Genomic DNA, 20,851 nt, shown 5'->3' on the forward strand with positions numbered 1-20,851 from the left:
AGTACTGAACTATTTTACTATGTTTGGAAGGAAATATTTTAATGATAAGTTACATTTCATGATATAGATAATAAGAAGAAAAATATATTTGGAGATGTTCTGGCTACTCCAACGCAGCCATCATTACCCTTACAGACAGCAATTAGTGTGATCGAGTTACAAAGATTCATTAAAAACAGCCAAATTACTTATCTTCATCAATTCTCCTGGGCACAAACGTAACGTGACTTTTAAATTCCTATCCATCTTATCCACTGTGTGCTGAAGTTCATTGTTACAGGCACAATGGCATAACAGGTCTATCCTCACAAGCACTTGCCATACAAGGCTGCAGAACAATACTCCCACTTAATTCACATTTTTAACAGCAGACATGAAAAAGAAATCCCTTTACTCAAATGCTTAGAAGAAAAAAATAGTGATAAAGTCATTTTTACCTCTGTGTTCTCCTCCTCTTTCAGTCTTCGTGACTGGAAAACAAATGCAGTGAGACATGAGCTATGCAGCTTTATGCAACAAAGATCCAGAAATACTAACAATTAACATAAAGACAGAATGTCTTTTAGAGTATAAATGTTTTGGCACAAACACAACATACCTTTTCCTGAGAAATAGCAGCTTTGCCTTCCTCACTCTTCTCATCCATTTCATCATCACTCCATTCCCAGTCCCCATCTTCTGTTTTATGGAGGTGACCACTGGAACCTGGCACTCGTCTGACCTAACAAAATATTATTTACTATTACACAGACATCTTTAGTCTTTATTGGTGTTCTGGTTAATCAGCAATTATTTGCAATTTTTATTCTGTGTGTTCTCATTAATTTGCTGCAGGAGCTACTAGCATACTCCAATAATACCTGACCCCCTTAAGCCAGTGGTGTTTCAATGCCTTGCATCATATGAGCAGTGATCAACTTGGTTCTACATTCTGTTGGTTGGTGGCAGTGATGGAAAACACAAAACAGGGAAAAAAACTAAATATAAAAATCTGACTAGAAAAATTACAGTGTTTTTCAGCACAATGAAACTTAACAGAAAGACTAAACTGGTATTAGCCCTCCTCTAAACCCCTATGGTTTGCTGCAAACCATAACGTGCAGAGAGATGCAGCATGGGAAAAATTCCAGCTGCTTTTAACTCCCATCAGGTACCATAACAGCAAGATGCATGACATGAAAATAGTTTAGACCACTTCAAGTCTGAGACCATGAGCCTCCAAGGAAACTGTGATTCAGGAATTAATACAATTTTTCCAAAGCAGATTTTCATAGAGAGCTGGGCACTTATGCTATTCCTGTACTGGGTTTAGGCCAAGCACAATTTGGAGCTGGCTGGCCTGACACCACAAAAGCATGACTGATAGGAGCCTTCTTCCAACACATTGTCCATACACGAACAGGTATCTTAATGCCTGTCTGGACTCTTTTCCACTCTTCACTTTCCCAACACCCCCCTGCTCCTCCCCCTTCCCTTTTGCATATATAAGACTAAACCAGAGAAGAAGGTGAAGATTTCAGATCTCACCACAGTTCTGCATTTCCTTCAGTCCTTATGATATTCCTCCCTTACATTTCTTCCCTGTACAACTGAATTAGAGTGTCCTACTCAGTTTCTCTATATTTTGTTCTAATTTGTAACTGAGAAGAGGGGAAACCTATGAAGGACACTGAGGGAATACCCTACTCCATCTCTTGATAGACAAATTCTGCACAATTTTCCCTGTTTCCCATACCAAGCTCCTATTGGACCAATTTTAGCCTAGCTACCTCTAAGCTTGGTAGAAGCAGCTTATGTGTGTTTGGGAGGGAGGACCAGGCAGACATCAAAGCAAGCAGTAGCACAGAAGTTCTTTACTCAGCTGCAATCAGCCCAGGCACAATCAGTGGGCTCTTACTGTCTACATCATCAGGGATCAGCACAGACACAAGGCAATCTAGCAGGCATTTTGCCTGCTGTTTGTGGATGTAATTTGTAATTTATTATCCTTCAAGGAGACTGAGGTAGGCTTTTGTTTAACAGCACAGGCATCTTCCAAATGGCTCTACACAAACCTAGCAGAGGACATCATCCACAACTGAAAGCATGCTTTTCCAGCACAATAGGATATATTGGTTTGCAGACACATTTAAACACTGCATCGTGCACTAATCAGTATCTTCTTCTTCTGCTTCCATTTTCAGTTGTTTTGAAGACTTATTCTAAACAGAATTATTTTAATGGGGCTTAATGATGCTTGCATCATTTGCAGAGAGGAGTGCATTTCAAGTTTTTAAATAGACTGCCTTCTAATAAAAAATAAACAAATGGCTCAAGTACAAAGTAAAATACCATGTTAAGTTAAATTATTTTCTTGAGAGGTTTCTGAAAGCAGGAAAACAAGTTTACTGGTATGCTGTTTCAATCAGACTGATTCCCTCCAACACACATGCTCACAGGAAAGAAAATTTAATTTCATCTAGAGCAAAGTACCCAACCTATTCAACTTTCGAAAATATGAAGTTGTTGTCTAGAACATTTTTTTAATTGGTGTGTGTTCTTAACACTTGCTTGGTGAACTAATTTGCACAATTTTTAGACTAACAGGCCTGGCTTTGATCACTCAGTTCTGGATAAAGCCACAAAGAATCAGTCACATATGAAGGGCATGTACCCTACCTAGGTGAAGGAAAGAGCACGAGTGGCACACCATGTCTGCAAATAAATTGTCTCATTGTTCATCATAAACATCTCACTCTAGTATCAAATATTGGATGGAAATATACATGATTTATATAACATATTAAATTTCTGTTCTGGCTATAATTTGAAATACTAGTAGCAGACTGATACCACAGGCAACATGCTTGCATTTCACTCCAATAATGACAGCATTAAGGCAATTGAGAATATTCTATATATTTCTCCTGATACCCTGCTACAGGTCTTCCATTTTACAGAGAGAAATAAAGCAGCAAACAAAGGAAGCTATTGATATACAAGGGCACAAAGCAAATCAACGACAGAGCATGGAACTCAAACAAACTTCTTGTGTATCGACAAAAATAAGAAGTAAGTTGGTTTACATTGCATGCAGTAGCCATACAAATGTAATTTCCCTATCAGCTTCAGTCAAAATACACAACATCGATAATTCCTTATGCTAGAATTGTATATTTCTCAGGAAGTATTTCAGAGGGAACGGAAAACAAATTAAAACATGCTCAATTCTAATTTGGATTTTACTGATTAAAAATCTAAATGATCCTTTCAAATAAGAACTAAACTGAAACATAATTTTCGCTAATAAAGAAAACAACGAAAGTTCAGTTTTACAAGACAAAGCATATTAGAAAACATATTTCACATAAGTCAGAAGACACAGAGAATAAAAAATTACTTTGAATGACTGGCAGTTAAACTACAGCCAACACAAAAGCAGCTCAGAACACAGTCATGTACAATCAAAAGCTGTTTCTAGGAGGAAAAGCTTAATAAGCGACTGTCAATATTACCACAGCTGTGGAAGAAAGACATTATGAACACCAGTTAAACCAGAATGTTGGACAAATCAGTGAGTGAAAAAGCATGACCACCACAGAATATTAAGCATTATATTAGTAGCAGTAGTAGTATTGTTGTATATGTTGTTCCTGGGAAAAGCTTATTGCAGAATTCAATACAGTCACAAAGATTTAAGTATAAATTAAGCTGTTCACAGAACTCTTTGTCCCCACCTTTTTAAAGTAGGATACAGATAATTTAACATTTCCTGCCAATAACACCATGCACTAGCTTTCCAGGAGAATGTGTGTTAACAGATGAATGGGGCAACTGTAAATCCCACCCAGTGAAGGTCAGGCCTAATAAGCCTGGCAGAGGGAACTCCAAGAGCAGAATGCAGATGCCACATTTCCCAAGGCTTGATGAAAAGAAGGCTACAATGTAGAGAAGCAAAACATAAATTGTTTTCTTCAAGGCACTGATGTGCTCGCTATATGTAGATATTAGAGACTGGGGAAAGAAGAATCTATTATTCATTACTGATTCTGCTGCAATCTCTTTGCAAGTTTATTTTTGTTAAGTGACAGCAAAGGGAATGAACACTTTCTGAACACTAAGAATTTTCTACTTCCTTATTCTTTCCTTATTCAAAACAAAAAAGAACTGGGCCCACTTACAGATTATTTTATTTCTGTGTCTAAATTTAATAAATAAATTAAAAGCATACAGTGTGGGATACCAGTGCATACACAAATTTAATAAATAAATAAAAAGCATACACTGTGGGATACCAGTGCATACACATAAAGCATTACTGCATTTCATACATGGTACAACACATGATCTTAGACTACATTACAAATCCAGTCTGTCAGTAAGAGCTATATTATGCATCTACTGTATTTTTCCTCCTTCTGCAGGAAACTGACTGAACTAGTAACATTGACTTTTCCGCTCTGGCAACTGAATACTTGCAATGGAGGCCTGGAGAGATTTAAAGCATCATTTTTAAACTTTGTTCCACAGAAGGAGTATGGTGACCTGAAAGCATGGGAAGTAAGATGCATTTGTGTAAGTAAAACTGATGGTACTAATAAGCAGTAGTATTGAGTATCATGGAAGGTGTCTTGTCACACTCTATATACAAGTAACAGAGAGCCAAATTTAATTTGTTCCTGAATTCCTGGAGAGTAGCAAATGTGTAGATTCCACACATTTAAAACACATCTGCAAAAGTCTTTGTGGAATCCGGACACTGCTTCCTATTAATTTTTAACTAAAGAATAGTCAGTGCTGTTGTCTTTTATTTTACCACAGCTATAAATGCTAGTAAAGTAGTGGAGATATACCAAATCCCTCATATCCCAGAGAGCAGCTTGTGAGTGCAGTAATGACAAGGTGGTTATTTAAAAACCTCACCTTTTTCATTTTCTGTAGTCTGTCCTCATAAAAGCCTAAACTTGACTTTCAGGCAGAAAAAAAGAAAGACCAGTCAAATGATGCTGTGTACCTTAATCTCACACTGGTTCTTACAGGAAACTGGACTCCCACTGCTACACAGGTCCCTGAAGTTCTTATAGAAAAAATATACTCTTCAAAGTATTAATAGTTATTTGGCAATTGATAAGGAGAGGGTTTTTGCATAGCCAGTGCTCCCCTCTATTTTTTTTTTTTTAATCACAAGTTTCAAGAGCTTTATTTCTCATACAACTTCATGAGAAGTATTTATAAAATCAGTTCCCATGCCAGTTCCATGCTAGTTATTTTATGGAAAGAACAGTGATGAGGAATAAGACATTACTGAATAGTTTTGGTTTTAGCACCACACTTTGCTCCATGTATTTTTCTCTCAAAAGAAATCCCTAGACTAGTTCCTTCCATACACAGCTTAAGCTTATAGAGCAAACAGATTTGATAATTTTTACCTTTCACCATCTTGCAAACCTTTCCTGAATGCTTCCTAAGACAAAAAAGCAAATTTCCATCTCCACCCCATGCATTTATTTTTTATTCCAATGCAAAAAAGAAAATCAGCCTATCATTGTACATTCAATTATGGTGCAAGTGTTTTGCTTAAAAAAGTTACAGCTTTAATCACAGCTTAGCTCCTGAGGTTAAGGGCATGAAGTCACTTTCTACAATATATAGTAAAGCAAAAGAACACTGTTCTTTTTGCACAAGAACACCTACACTGTAATCACATTTTTGCAAAGAAAACCAAACCCAAACCACAAAAACCCTGAGGCCCAGGACAGCACATGAATTCCCACATGTTCACATCATCCTTTGCTGCAGAGTTGAAGCACTACCTCAGGAGAAGGCTGGTCCCCATCCAACCCAGTCTCACAGATCATGTGAACATCCTAACCCCTTCATTGCTGGCTATTCTTAAACTCCTCTGAATTCATTATATTGTGAAGTCTTATTTCTATTGTGATGGAAGCCACAAAACTTCTGCAAGCCTGAATGTGTTTTATGCGATTCAAACCCTTTGTTTTTCTCACCACAATTTACGCAAGCTATCGTTATTAATGGGATGTACCCCTACCTTTGTAAAAAAACACTCTGGCAATCTGCTTTGTAGAACACAAAAAGTGATATCACAGTAATTTGGTGTTAATTTCCCCTCCTCTTAAACCAGACTGAATGCTGTAAATATCATCATGAGAAAAAACCTTAGTCTTTTGTTTTTCTCCTACTTGGAAAAAAAGTTAGAATTTGCAGTGTTTCATACTCATAGGCAGAAACTACTGGAATACTCCCTCCTAGAGGAATCAATTACACTGGCAGCTTCGAGTCAAGAAATACAAGATCATTCTTTCTTCATGAAAGAATACTGAATACAGGAGACCAATAATTCTTCACTGAATGGGATTTCTTCAGCTTTCTACTGGATCTGGAAGAGCACCCTTTTTAAGGGATAACACAGCAGAAGTCAACAAGAACCAGAACTCTGTTTAAAAAAAAAAAAAAGACCATTTGCTTTAAGTATTTATGGAACTGGTTTGTTTTTATAAGCCAAACAGTATCATGGTTACATGATGACAAGTGTGACACCCAAGGGCATGGCCATCAGTTGAGAAGACTGCCATGAAATCTTACCTACGCTCCCAATTTAGAAATGGAATACAGTGCAGCTGTCAGTGAGAGGAAAACAAAGCCATTATTAGCTGAAGAGAGATGGGATGAGGGAGCACATTCCTGCTCTTCTAGAGGAAATTATGAGAAAACTACCAGGGAATCAGTGTACCAAGTCCTCACCTGCTCTGGGGGATTCTTTGTCCAATGCCCTCCCCCTTTCCATGCTTCATGAATTCTTCTATTGCTAGGATAATGCTGCTTTGAGACAGCAAAATGTTGCGGCTCAAAGTAAGACACTATTTTGTTACCAAAACATCTTGTTTACAAGTGCAGGTATTCCCTGAACTCCTAATTCTGCTTTCCTTAAACATGAGGTTTTACCTATATACTGGAACATACTTATTATCTCTGCTTTCAGCCTGAGTCCAAAATTGGAATCTGATTTTGCTTTGAGAAACTGCAGTTTTGCTGAAATTCCAGTCACATGGGAAATGTGAAATTAGTAACTCAGTATGATTTTTGGTTTTCAGACATTATTTCTCCATTTATTAGTTCCACTATGTAAACTTCATTATTGAATGTTATTAGCTGCAAATAATTCTTTCACTCACATTATAACAATAGTCCTTTCAGGCATGAACATGTACCTGTGCTCAGGAGGATGTTTTTAATTAATTGTACAGAGGAGATACATTGTTCCACAAAAGTGTCACTCCAAATGGCCACCAGGTATGACCTGATGGCTAATTCACACACGCAGAGCAAGGCTCTTTTCTACCCTCTTTCTTTTCCCTGCCTGCTTCCCTCCACCCTTCCAATCAAATTAAGGTGCCAAGGCCAAGGGTACCTGGCAAGAATCAAAGAAAGCAAATCAAAGATACAGCAAACTGGTGAAGTAACTTAGTATTCTGAAAGATGATGAAGACAGATCCAGATCATTAGAGCTTTCTTTCCTGGCTACGCAGACAAATGCACATCATGATGGTGAATCACTACTAGAAGACTTTCCACTAGAGGGATCACTAGAGCCACCTTGATAATCATCATTTTCCAATTCCGCCATCCTTTTCTATCATCCAAGCTGTTTACTTTCTTAAAATAACCACAGGTGAAAAGAAAGAAGACAAATACAGCCTCATGTAGAGCTTTCATTATTCAGTAGTAAAAAACTCATTATAAGGTGGGTTTCACTGTCAGCATTAGAGACACGGTAAAGAATATTTAGGAAAACAGTATATAACTGTAGAATTCAAATAAGAAATTACTATGACTTTCACTTACTTTCAAATTCAGAGGTTTGAAAGTACCATTTCAAGGCGAAATTCTAATTTTTACCTTTTTCTATTTTCTCCAAGGTTTCCAATTGCTTATGTACATAAGAGAAATTACTGTAATACACATTCTGCATTCCACACAGATTTTAAAGAGACCTGAATTTATTCAAGGTCTCTCACAAATATTAAGGTGATCAAATTTAAACTTTTGTGTAGCTCTCAAAAACAAGTCATAAACTAACATGAAAATAATTAACAGAGTTCTGCAATTTTTATTAAATCAAATTTTCTAAAACCCCCAGTGTTTCTATTTTAGTCAGATATCAAGAAGCAGCATGCATTCAACCAGCCTACAGTGTTTAAAATCCCTGAGCTGGAGCGAGACTCACAGCCTGTGAGTGCAGACTCAGCTCACGCAGGATGGATCCTGCCGGCCGCATGGCACTGGATGTGGCTGCCCTCTGCTGCCAGTAAATCCCACACTGCTGGCATGTGCATCCCTGACACTCCATTTCTCTTCCCATACTGTCTGACTTTAGCTGCAGATGAACTGTTTGAATAACCTTTTTGAGGAGCTGTTTTTCAGAGCTAAACTATTACTGTTCCAGACCTTCTTTCTGCTCTGCTGGCCTTAATCAACTTGTTCTGGTTAAAACCTTGAAGTTTTCAGCTCCAGACATAATTTTAACTCCTTGAGACAAGAGCACTTTTCAGCTAAATTAAGTCCCCCAGAGTATAACTAGGAAACACCATCTCAAGGACGTTGTTGTCACCTGTACTTTCCCTGCAGCTCACCCCAGGAATTTCCAAGGATATCACCAGTATCAAGCACAAGTATGGGGGGAGTGTCAAAACAAATGACACACACAATTTTTTTTTTGGTACTATACTTTTAAAAGTTTTTCAGGGTCTAACCAGCAAAATATATTTACTTTACACTTTCTTCAGATTCTTGAGCCTGGGCTCTTTTTCTTTTTAATTTCTCCTTTTTTTAAAAAATCTTTTTAAACTATGAGGGCTAAATATTTAATTTCTCCATATAAAAGCAAAAATTCTCACTTACCTATTCCATCAGTCTTTAGGCAAAATAGTAACTGGTGGGAATGCTGCTTCTGAGCCACCTCGCTTTTAGAGAATCCTCGTTGTAATTCATCTGCCTGCATGACTTTCCTGACAAACTTCCCAAAAATATACAAAATCACAAGTAATACACACTTCTACATCCTCCCAAAAGTCTTTGTTACCTTTATGAACAAAGACAGGCAGAAAAGCCGTCTCTTCCAGAAAGGAAACCCCATGACAGTAAGGTGACCCAAGTCAGCCAGCTGATGCTGCCTGCATTGACACAACATTGATTTGGCCTATCAACTGGGAAAATTCTTAAATAAAAATGAATTCCATTGAGACACTTTCACTTAGGGAGCCATTCCAAATCCAAGAGAAGTGATCTGGTATTGGTTGTCATGTGAGTGAAATGTTTGACGTTTAATTTCTCGGAAGGTAAACAGGTAAAACCAGCACCTTGCTGCACATTTTCAGTGACAGAAAACCAAATCCTTACAAAACAGGGCAATAAAATATGATTATCTTCTGCTTATTTACAAGGCTTAATCCCTGATCAAAGACTACCACCAGCATCATACACACCCAGACTTCCTCTATCCTGTCTTGATTCTTTAATCATGACTCCTTCAACTGCACTTTAAGAAAATCCTCCTCCAGTTCTGCAAGTTTCAACAGCTTCGATAAATGCCAAATACTTAGAGCTACTGCTGTAAGCAGAAAAGTTCTCAATACACACCAACCCCCTGTCAATCCATGCTCAAGATATTTCTGAACAAGTCAACACGTCATGAATACAACATTAGCTAAGGAGCAGATCAATGCAGTCACACAAGAGACAGGGACTCACTGCAAAAATGAATTCTGAAGTGGAACCATGATGGCCCATGGTCTGGAACATACCTTCCAATAGGGAACAGGGCTACCTTTCAACAACTAAGATGAATCATGTACAAGCTTTTAAACTCTGCCATAATAAGTAATCCAAGTTATTTTAGATATGCATATTTGAAGTACAAAGGAACTCAACTAAGCCATGGTTTGTTTCAAAGGTCACTTATTTATGTAACAGTTAGATCCATTTGAAAAGGCACAAAATCCTACCTCACGAACAACCATACAGATGGTAAAAGCACCCTATGAAAGAAAAGATGGACAAACTCATATACTGCATGAAGTTCCTTGCATCTAATGGCACAACTACATGGCAGCAAAACCACTAAGCTCTCTTCTTCCTTTGCATGAAATGTTAAAACAAAGCTGGTGCAACTACATGTGTCTGCCCCTTAAAACACTTTCCAATTCTACTATCCACTAATGCAGGCACTGCTTTCTATTTATTTGAATTGCTGTCAAAAATAAAAAAATTACCTGACATGCTGTGAGTGGCAATTTCACCTTTTTTTCAGTAATATCCAACCATATAAATACAGTTCCACTGTTTTTTGTGGTTTTTTTTTGTTTTTTTTTTTTTTTTTTTTTAATTTGTAGCAGTGTTCTGGATAACCTGAACAATTAATCCTCTGCAATGCAGGGCCCTCCCTCACACAAAGCCTTGCCAAACACATATTTATAGTTCAGCTACTACCTTCCATAAAATGTGTTCCAGTATAACCCACGTCCCTTTCCTTTATATGTCAATATTACTGAAATAAGATTTTCTTAAACTCTAAAGAAAAGTTAATATACAAGTATATTAACAATCTGAGCTCAGGTTCATGTTGCTCTCTGCTTTCCAATTCAGCTGAAGTCCAGCTGTACTAACATTTCATCATCACTGGGGAGATGTATCCATCAGATTAAATCCATTACTGAAGCATGGAAGGGCTGCACATGTATGTCTTACTGAGGTACAATCATGCTGTTATAGCTGTCCAAGAAATCTGGGATATAATGATATTTTTCTCATTAAATGCAGGAGATTGATGAAATCATATGAAATGAAATATGACCATTACCTTAAAATAGCTGTACTGAAGAGCTAGAATTACAACCCATCCATAAGGGCATTTTTAGTGAAGTATAATAAAAGCTGGTATCACTCACACTAATCATCTCTTCATGCTGTCATACATTTTTCCCACTAACATACAACTCTCAGCTCTAAAAAAAGTTTCTATTACAAGCACAATGCAATACCACCATTCCAAAAATAGAATTCAAGCCCGATTATTGCTCAGATTTTTTTTTTACTAGCAGCACTTCAGACGGCAATAAAAATGAAATGCAGATATATGTTTTTCCCTGCTCACTTTGTAGAAGTGGCAGTCATGCAAGAGATTTTAAAAATCAAAAAAATAGGATTATAAAACCATAAAATTGACCCAGGGCCTTTGGGCATACAGAGTACTTAGAGTTATAATTAATTTTTTAGTGTGACAAGATTTGAAAACTGACAGTGGAACTCTAAAAGCTGTTTCAAATTTCAAATTGCTCTCTTCCAATACAGCAATCCTAATCACAAATGAAACAACTTAGTGTTCAGTTTAAAATTAAAACTACTTCAGCACATGTTAATAAATAGTGTATGCAAACCCTTGGTGGGCTGTTTTATGCCAGCAGTGCACACAGCCCTCATCCCAGCAGGACAGGGCAGGCTGCTCTAACCATCACACCATCTAACCAGGCAGAGGCATGGGTGTCAGAGCTCCTACATTTATATCAATGACAAAAGTGTGGCTTCAGAGCATGTCCCTGCTTACCCAACCATACTGAGCTTGGACCATTCCTCACAGCCTTTTCTCCAGCTCTTCTTGATAGCAGCAATGCTCTCACAGGTGAGCAGTCCCATTAGTGAAACCCAGAACTGCGAGTAAGAAGTTGCATGGTGTAACACTCATTCCTGTGGATCAGTACCAATATATATCTAACCAGGTCCTGCACAGGAAGAGGCATTAATTCCTTAATTACTAGGCTAGGGCAAGCAAGAAAGACATAATTTAAAATTCAGCAGAATTAAAAGCAAATGAAACAACGGAAGAGGGGAAACGTGCAAAAACACGTAGCTTACAATTCTAATGTTACACAGTATTTTAAACACACAGTGAAGATTTTGCTCAATTATCAAATTGGGGTTTAAAGCAGGACATATTTTTACAGCACCAAATGTTTTCCTCATATATACAAGACCTGTGTATTTGCTTTCAGGATTTCACAAATAGACCTGAACTCATATTTAGAAAAAAACAGATGCCAATTATAAGCTATAAAGGCAGAAGCAAAACATGGGAACACTGTGTCAAAAGAGGAGAATTTAAAGTTAAAACTAAACTGAGGCTGGAGTTCTGGGCAACAAGGCAAAGCAATTATACATGTGGTAAATGGAAGAAAAATTAGATTACCGCAGGGCAGATCTGACATGTGTACTAGCAGTGGTGCTACAGATCATTAGTCATAGGCATTTTACAGCGAGTGCCATAGAAGACAATTTAAGCAGTGATGACACCAGCTCCTTCCTATCTATTGCCCTAGTGATATTAGTTTTTCAATTACCGGGGTTACTTCTTCCAAGAGCAACCTCTTAGACATTTCACATATTAATGTTTAAGCAATCAAACTCAACTTACACAAGCTTTTTAAACAAAAGCCCAGAGTTTTATTATTAAAGTACATTTGTATTTTATGGTGTTTTAAACAGCAGCTACATGCACAGTTCTAACAAGTGAATTAAACTTTAAGTCCCCAATGAATTTTAATATTGTGTCCTTTTAAAATATAAATAATTTAGCATTTTCAGTAGCTAAAATCCAAATAGTCTTTCCATTTGTGATGTAATTAATGACATTAATTTGTCTCCACCACTGTATAGGTTTGATTTTGTAACATTCACACCTCTTTCAAATTAGAAATAACCATCAAAGAAGTAATTCAGAAAATTATTTCTGGTGGTGTATGGCAGGCTATCCTGCATTCCCTTTGCAATTCCAAGTGCTGTGTTATCTAAAGGAATATGAAGTATACGTGTGTGCGTGCGCTAACAGGCAGTCTCTGAAGCTGAGCCGGGGACCCAGCTGGGAGGAGGCACACGCTCTGTCAGAGCCCGGCTGCTAGCAGCACCTGCCTAGATCCCTGCTGCGCTGCCGAGGCAAGCCGAGCAGCAGGGACGGGCCTTCCCCGGCTCTATCACGGTTTACGCGGGCATTGCTGCCACCACACGGCCACAGCCCGAACTCCTCCTCCCCGCCCGCTAGGCGCGAACCTGCTCAGCACGACACCCCTGCCACAAACCCTCTCAGTAGCCCTTCCTACTCCAGCCTCTCAGAGCCCACCGCCAACGAGCTCCCAAAATTACTTCCATATGAACAAGATTCGAAGGAACCTGAAGCACTCAGATCTTGCTGACTGTCTCTTTCAAATGTGAGCCATCAGCTGTGAGAACATTTCAGTGTTGTACTCCCAAAGACAACAGACAATCGTACAAGTGCCAGTCAGGGTGGCTGCAGCCCAACTGCCATGCCAGCAAAGGCTGAAACAGCTCCTTTTCTAAAATACCCCCATCAAAATATCCCCCCAGCAAGCCTGCTTTTAGAAGGCTGGACTCAGCACACTACTGTGTCTGTCACCTGCAGAGGCTCAGCAGTCTCTCAGCAGGCACCTCATACTGAAGACACATGGCGAGTTAAGTCCCAAGAGAAAGGGAAAAGGGAGTTCAATCATTTTTCACACACAACAAACGGGAATCTACATTCATTCCTGTTTCTTAGCTCTTATGAACAGCAGTTTGCTTCTTATTTAAAGATTTTTATAATACTTACCTGTTAGGAGTTACTATTTATTTATTCTGCTGCACGTGACTTGGTAAGCTCATTTATACAAGAGCCAAAGGCACCACAGAAATACAAGCATATGCCATAGCTATGGGTTTAACTCTGTCACCTGTGGGATAAGGCTCCACTGGTCTGAAAAACTCAGCAGCACTCTTGTAGAGTTTTGACTTGACTTTTTGGGAATAACATTTGAAATAATCCAAAGAACCAGGCAGTTTTCAATAAATACCATTAAAAGTATCTTCACCCTTTCCCTAGGTGATCAATGAAGATATGAACTGTGCAGTTTATATGTTTGCAGGTCACCTTTTTCCCCCACAACTACTTCACCTGTAGCTTTCTAAGAGGAAGTGAGAAAAAAATCATATCAAGTATGACAAACATCATGTATCATTTTGACAAGGTCAAAAAGGAAGTAAAAACATCTCAGGGCTTCCTAGAGAAAACAAAGCTGCAGAAAACATTCATTCAACATTGACTATCTTTGAAGGACTACATTAAAAGTATGGATCAGTTAGTCAACTAAAAATATGAGGCAACTGAGGAGTCCCTGCTTTACCTTCCACACCAGTAAAGAAAAACGTGAATGCACTCACCTTTTTTGCTCTTTGTGCTATATTGGGTGTTCTAGTGAGAAGCTTTTCAATCAGGTATTCTCTATTCTGCAAAACCAACATTTCTTAAGTTAAAAATCAATGCAAGGTAAGAAGACATTTCACATAGATTTTAAGGCAGAGTAAAATTTACTCATAGGGTTAAACGTTTTACCTTGGCTTTCTGGAAAAATTTGCATTTTAAAAGTTCTGCTGCTGTGGGCCTGAAAGATCAATAATAAATTAGAACAGAAAACAAAGACCCCTCTCAGTGAATACAGTACAAGACGTTAGTTAAATGGTACGTCTCTAATACTTTTGAATTAGTACTGTATGAATGGGGAATGAATGATCATAGCTACTGAATTAATTCACACAAACTCACTTACTACACATGAAAAAAAATAAGCCTCTCTATGGCAAAAATACCAAAATGGAGAGAAAAAAAATCAGTCTCTTAAGCTGCCAATTTTCCCCCTTTTTTGTTTAACACAAATGCATTTAACCTTTAAAAAAACAAATATGACAAATAAAAAAAAAAACACAAAAAAGGCAAGTATTGCTTTCTTCCCCAAATGACTCTATGAATACAACTAAAACTTTGCTCCACAGCAATAAAAGAATAATCACATTTTCCATACAGCAGCATCAGTACCTCTTATTGGCATTCTTTTTACCTCATTGATGTCAGCAGATATTCTGAAGAAACTCTACTGACACTATTAACATGATGCATAAACCAAAGAGAGTCATTGGGATCATCTTCCAATCAGACAAACACAAACCAAACCAACAGCTGTAAGGTAAAATCTGACACACTTCATTTTTACTTGCAGTTCTGTTTAACTCTGTTTCAGCATTTCCAAGAGATAACCACAATCTCACAGCTACCAAAGTGATTCCAACAGCAGGTTTTGTCTCCCTAGCTTCAGGGATCCAAAAAGCCACTAATCTAGCCAAAGCCAGACTCTGGTACTGAAGAAGACTCTGAAGAGAAAGTGAAGCATCTCTTGGGATGAGATAAAATCCTCCATCATTTCCATTAGGAGCCCACACCACCATCCAGGATTAATTTTGACACAGCTAAATTTAGGGAAGTCAAAATCTTCAAGACTCATAATTTCTAAGTAAACAGAAGCAACATCTGCTCTAGTTTTCCATTTGAATTCCAGCAAGAGATTGACTATAGATCAAACAATGTAAAACAGTGAGAAAGCTTCCATTTGGAAGATCTCAATCTCAAAAAACCCCAAAAATCTGACCTAGTTTATTTCTTTGAGGTCTGATCTGTAAAGTAAGTGAGCAAAAGAGGAGTAGTAAATAGTCTGTATATATATATCACTTCATACCTGCAAGGAATACTGAAACAACTCCTGACATTAACAAAAAATTCAATTTAGACACAGACAGTAGGTTCCACAGAGCACGTATTTTTCTTCTCCTCCAGAGCACCAAGCCCTACAATAAAGGAGTTCTGATCAGTGGTCCTGTGGAGACCACCATACTCCATAGTAATTCATATGTGTATCTTGGATGAGCAAAAAGAAGGGGAAAACTATTTAAAAGAAAAACCAGCCTCTGTGCCAAAGTTTTTAAGTTCTCAAAGTACAGTACCATCACATCTCGTAACAGGGCTATGCACATTTAAAAGCTACATTTTAGTAAGTTTTCTCCAAACTAGTGTTCTCCATTCCTCCACCATTAATTATGCCTGATGCTTCTGAACTGGTCTGGACATGCTTTCTGGCCCTGTTTTTCCACACAAGCTGCAGCAATGAATTGCAGCTGAGGACTGTGAGCAGCATCCCTGGCACTGGGGAGAGAGAGAAACACCCACAGAGATCCCCGAAACAAAAACATCACAGTCTGGGACAGCAGCAGTTCAATGCCAGTCCTAGAATTTGCCACAAAGAGCAAGGACTTCTCCCATAACTGATATAATGGCTGCTGGAGGGATCTCCATGCAAAATTACATCCTGGATTGTAAAAAATATGATGACCCCCCAGTATAAAAACAATTGCTCTGTACATGTTTCTATCTGAACATCTATTTGCTGGTATAATTGTTCCAGTCAAGGCAATCCTGAGTACGAAGGTATTGCGTGTGTTTTAATAAATGTATAAATTTAACTAAGTACCTTAAACACCGATGCCTTTACTACATATCAGGTAACTCAACATTATGTATTCAAGGAGACAAGGAAAACTCATTTTATTTACTTCTCATTACTTCATACCACTTTAATCTTGCCTTGAAAATTGCTAGATACAGGAAATTAAAAGAAGCTTGATTATCCATTATTCTTATTATTCTTATTATTCCTATCTGTAACCAGCCAAACTGCAGCACTAAGTTTAAAGCATCAGTATCAAGATATACATCTTACTTCATATGAGAAATTAAGATGTAGAGCAAGGACTTTTGTTTCATCCATATTTAATTCAATACTGTGTTTAAGTATAAATATATTAGGTTAATCAAAAGAAGTAAACTCAAGTAACAGTAAAAAGACATTTTCTTCTCCCCAGATGAAGGTGATTGAAGGCTGCTATTTACAAAATTCAAACCATACACTTCAAGATTATATCACTTTAACTTAGTCTACATATTTTCAAAAATAATTCTATTTTACATGGCAATAGTGACCTACCTTTTGGAAGGATCTTTTTGAAGGCATAATGAGATTAGTTTTCTAAAGGATTTGCCATACTTTTTCATCATCTCCTTGTCCTCTACACCTGTCTCTAAAGTGGGAGGGTCATTTTGAAGCGTTAGCATTAACACCTAAAATAAACCCAAAAATGAGGTGTTGTAAGCAAAACCAATTTGAAATGTAGAAATTAAAAGAGAAAAAATACTCCCCAGAATACATCTATATTTAGATACCCTGAGTTGCTATTGAAAATGAAGTAGTACTAACTATCTAGCAGCATTAATAATACAGCTAACAGCATTAACAATTACAAAGTGATTGTTACTTTCATAGGAGGGTATTTGTGATAAGGTGCTGCTCCTGTTGCTAACTCAATGGCTGTTATCCCAAAACTCCACATATCGGCCTTGAAGTCATAACCTCGCACCTGAAACAGAACCAGAAGGGAAAACCAAGGTGGTAATGTCTCACATTCCAAAAAGTAAAAGACAAAATGTTTTAATTTTTTGGTTAGTATTAGAAATACCTGCTCCATTACTTCAGGGGCCATCCAACAGGGAGTACCAACAAATGTTTTCCTTACTTTGTTACGAGTAACATCACCTCCAGTTGCTAAAAATGCACTAACACCAAAATCTGGGAAAGAGGAGAAAAGTTGAAATCTGTTGAACCACCAATAACAAAGCAAAAGTTTTACATTTTAGAAATCAAGTCAGCTCCTGAAGCTATGCTTATAGAAACTCTCCATTGCAAAGCTGACCTTTGCTCCATGACACACTGTTCATGAAGTGCTATGGAATAGAAGGTATAGGTTTATCAGGGAAATCCACACTAAAACATCCTCAAGTTTAACTTCCCAGTATGCATCTCCCTGAATAAAGTTGCAAAGGACTCCAATACATCCATCTCCTAGAGTTTTCAAATATTCACTTTGTGCCAAGGTTTGCATCTGCTATTGTTCAAAGACAAGGAGCTTCTTCTGCATAGCAACTAAATATGAATGTGATTTGAGCTAGAGAGAATACTATATGTAATTTCAATTCCTATGGGAATTTGAAAAACCAAAGACAATCAAAAAAGCCATCACTAATATGTACTTAATAGTAGACCAGGACATGAATAGCTTTTTCCAAATTCTGAAATAGAAGAAGAAAAAAAGGCTCAGTGTTCTGTTAATCCATTACTACATTAATGACAGCTGTACGGGAGAGGTAGGCATGTAAGTGGAAGAAAGAGCAGATTCCCAATGTATGTAGAAATACTGTCAATTTTGAATGGAGCTATATGAAGAGTATTTTCAACTGTATTATTTACAATCCAGTTATACTGAAATAGAGTAGTTCACTATGGACTTAAATTTATTCCCTATTGCTTTCCTATTGTTACCTGATTTTAAGGTTGAAAAGAAAACACCTCCAGTAATTACAGAAAAATGTGGTTTTATCATTATTTGACACAGATATATTAAAGCCCTTAAAATAATGTTTACATGGCACTTTGAAAGCATCATTTATATAAAAATTACAACTTCTGTCTATAGCCATTTTTATTACCCAGGGCTCTCAGTGCTCAGTCACCCACTATAGACTGTGGAAGGCCTGGCAGTGTGCTGGAGGAAGGGGCAGGTATCACCACCTGCTCCCATTGTTTTCCAAACAATGGAAATCTGATACCAGCCTGAGAGATGGGATATGAGCCTTGCTCTTATGAGACCAAATAATTTAATTCTTACAGACTACAGCTCAAGAAGCACATCAATGCACTCAGAGGACGTTTAAGATGCTAAACTGTATCTAACAGATACCACTGCCAGACAAATGGCAGATATGCCAAAAATAATTCTCAGTGAGATATATCTCATGCATCTCAGTGACTAGTAAACTTATAGTCAAAGTCCTTATGAAGGACAGTACACACAGATTGTTGGATCCCCAAAAACTATTACAATTACTTGCAGAAAAAGAATGAAATTAACAGAAATAACAGTTTCTACCATTTGCAAGCTGTTTAAGTTGCATAGGTGATTCAAATGGAAACATTAAGAGGACATTAGAAAACTTTCTTATGTATTTGATGGGACACAAATAAATATTGAATAGTTTCTGAGTCAAGTATCATTAATCAAGAATCCTGAAATCTGAAACTGGGTAACTTGTGGCTACAGCACCCCAAAAGGAATAGTTTAAAGCCAACAGAAAAACTTTCCCCCTTGATATCAGTTGCCCCTGATCCAGCTGCAATTACCTTTTGCTTTTATTTATCCATTACTCTAACACCACCATTACCTGCTATTTGTACAGAGCCATCCTCACCCAGTAGAATGTTGCCAGCCTTCAAATCTCTGGAATGTGCAAACAGGGGTTAGCATGAAAGCACATACTGCACATTTTATGCAAACAAATAAATACTGCATACTGAATAGTTTCACAAGAGAGCATTTTAAAATTTAAAACAGCAAATGAAGCTGATGTGTAAAATGTAACTGAATAACATTAAAACAGAGTGCAGAACTCAAACTCTATCAAATTTTCACATATAAAAAGAGCAGAATTCAGCTCTAGCATAAATGAGCAAAATTCAGGGATAGATTTTAAGGAAGTAGATATTTAGGTTCAAAGTCTGGTTTATCACCTGTTACAGTCTCACAAACTGGAAGTTCTCAGGGCTGTAAACCAAGAATTAATGATTTTTCACATCCAACTGCACCACTAATTAAAAAGAAAAGTTGAAAAAATTTCTCCTCTTCGATATCTTCAGAGAAGAGACATATCTTCAAAAGACGTAAATGTACTGTACATTTCTCTCCAATTAACCTAGTAAAGCTCAGGAATAGCAGACATATTTTGCTATAGGGTACAGTGGTGAAAAGTTACTTGGCATTGAATATGTTCAGAATTTAGTATGTGCATAAGAGTTAACAATATCCATTTAAGACACTCTTCACATGTAATTTCCAAAAGAAAACTTTGTGGTTGTTTTGGTTTGGTTTGTTTCTTTTTTTTTAATAGAAACATGCACCCCATTCTTAATGCACAGTTTAAAACTGTCATACAAAATCTATCTTAACAATTAAGACTTGAGAAAATGAACCTTTGCAAGTTTCATTGAATTTATATTACTACTGAAAGGTAACATGTATATATATATAACATGTATGTATATATATACATTCTTTTTAATATATATATATATATATATATATATATATTAAAAAGAATGCATTTAAACAACAGAACAAGATCCCTGAATAATTTTGAAAACATATGCCACCTGACACAGTATTCCCTGAACTATACCACAGCATTCACCTCTAATGTACATGAAAAACTGAAGGCAGAGTGTTTCAACTTCAACAGGACTTCTGCACAGTTTAAAAAAGGAGAAATCTCAGATGTATCATATAGATCTCTCTTTTTATCTTAAGGTACTTTAGAAATACACAAGTGGAATTCACAAATTCGATCTCAAAGAGTCCTGTTATCCTTAAAAGGTCATGAATGTGCCCTCCACAACAATACGAGCCTAACAGAATACTGTGAATTAAGGTCTGAGTCAGATCTTTGGCATTCCAAAACAGAAGTCAGGATAGCTATTCTTTATTTCTCCATTTATCTCAATTTTCTCTCTGTAAAAGGAGGAAACAGCTCTTGATTTACATCAGCAACAGTTCATTTATAAGATAAGACATAGGACAGACACAAAAAGAACAATTACTGTGCTACATCAGTACCACCTCCATTTCAGAGTCCTGTCTGCAGCAAACCTGGTTTTTGGGTAAAAGATTCCCTTATCATAGACTAATGCTTGAAACAGAGAATTTACTGCAGACACCTTGCTTAAAAGAAAAATTCACCTCAACAGAATTAATAGGAAGGTCAGAACACACTTCCAACAATCAAAGAGTGAGAACAACCTCTGGGTTCCTACAACAGATATGG

At 37.3% G+C, this 20,851-nt stretch overlaps 1 protein-coding gene across 11 annotated transcripts in view; it reads right to left on the reverse strand.

The window, feature by feature from the left end:
- The window catches only part of STK39 (serine/threonine kinase 39), an 82,281-nt gene that overhangs the window by 36,576 nt on the left and 24,854 nt on the right, over nucleotides 1-20,851 (reverse strand). For all 11 annotated transcript variants that reach the window (XM_068195769.1, XM_068195766.1, XM_068195768.1 and 8 more), the window contains 8 exons: nucleotides 19,199-19,254; nucleotides 17,440-17,549; nucleotides 17,239-17,340; nucleotides 16,911-17,044; nucleotides 14,435-14,483; nucleotides 14,263-14,328; nucleotides 599-721; nucleotides 438-470 (listed from right to left, as the gene is read on the reverse strand). In XM_068195769.1, the coding sequence (XP_068051870.1) occupies nucleotides 438-470; nucleotides 599-721; nucleotides 14,263-14,328; nucleotides 14,435-14,483; nucleotides 16,911-17,044; nucleotides 17,239-17,340; nucleotides 17,440-17,549; nucleotides 19,199-19,254 (673 nt within the window). The remainder of the gene's footprint in view (nucleotides 1-437; nucleotides 471-598; nucleotides 722-14,262; nucleotides 14,329-14,434; nucleotides 14,484-16,910; nucleotides 17,045-17,238; nucleotides 17,341-17,439; nucleotides 17,550-19,198; nucleotides 19,255-20,851) is intronic.

This window comes from Anomalospiza imberbis, chromosome 7, assembly GCF_031753505.1.
Source record: "Anomalospiza imberbis isolate Cuckoo-Finch-1a 21T00152 chromosome 7, ASM3175350v1, whole genome shotgun sequence".
In the NCBI taxonomy this organism is placed as follows: domain Eukaryota; kingdom Metazoa; phylum Chordata; class Aves; order Passeriformes; family Viduidae; genus Anomalospiza; species Anomalospiza imberbis.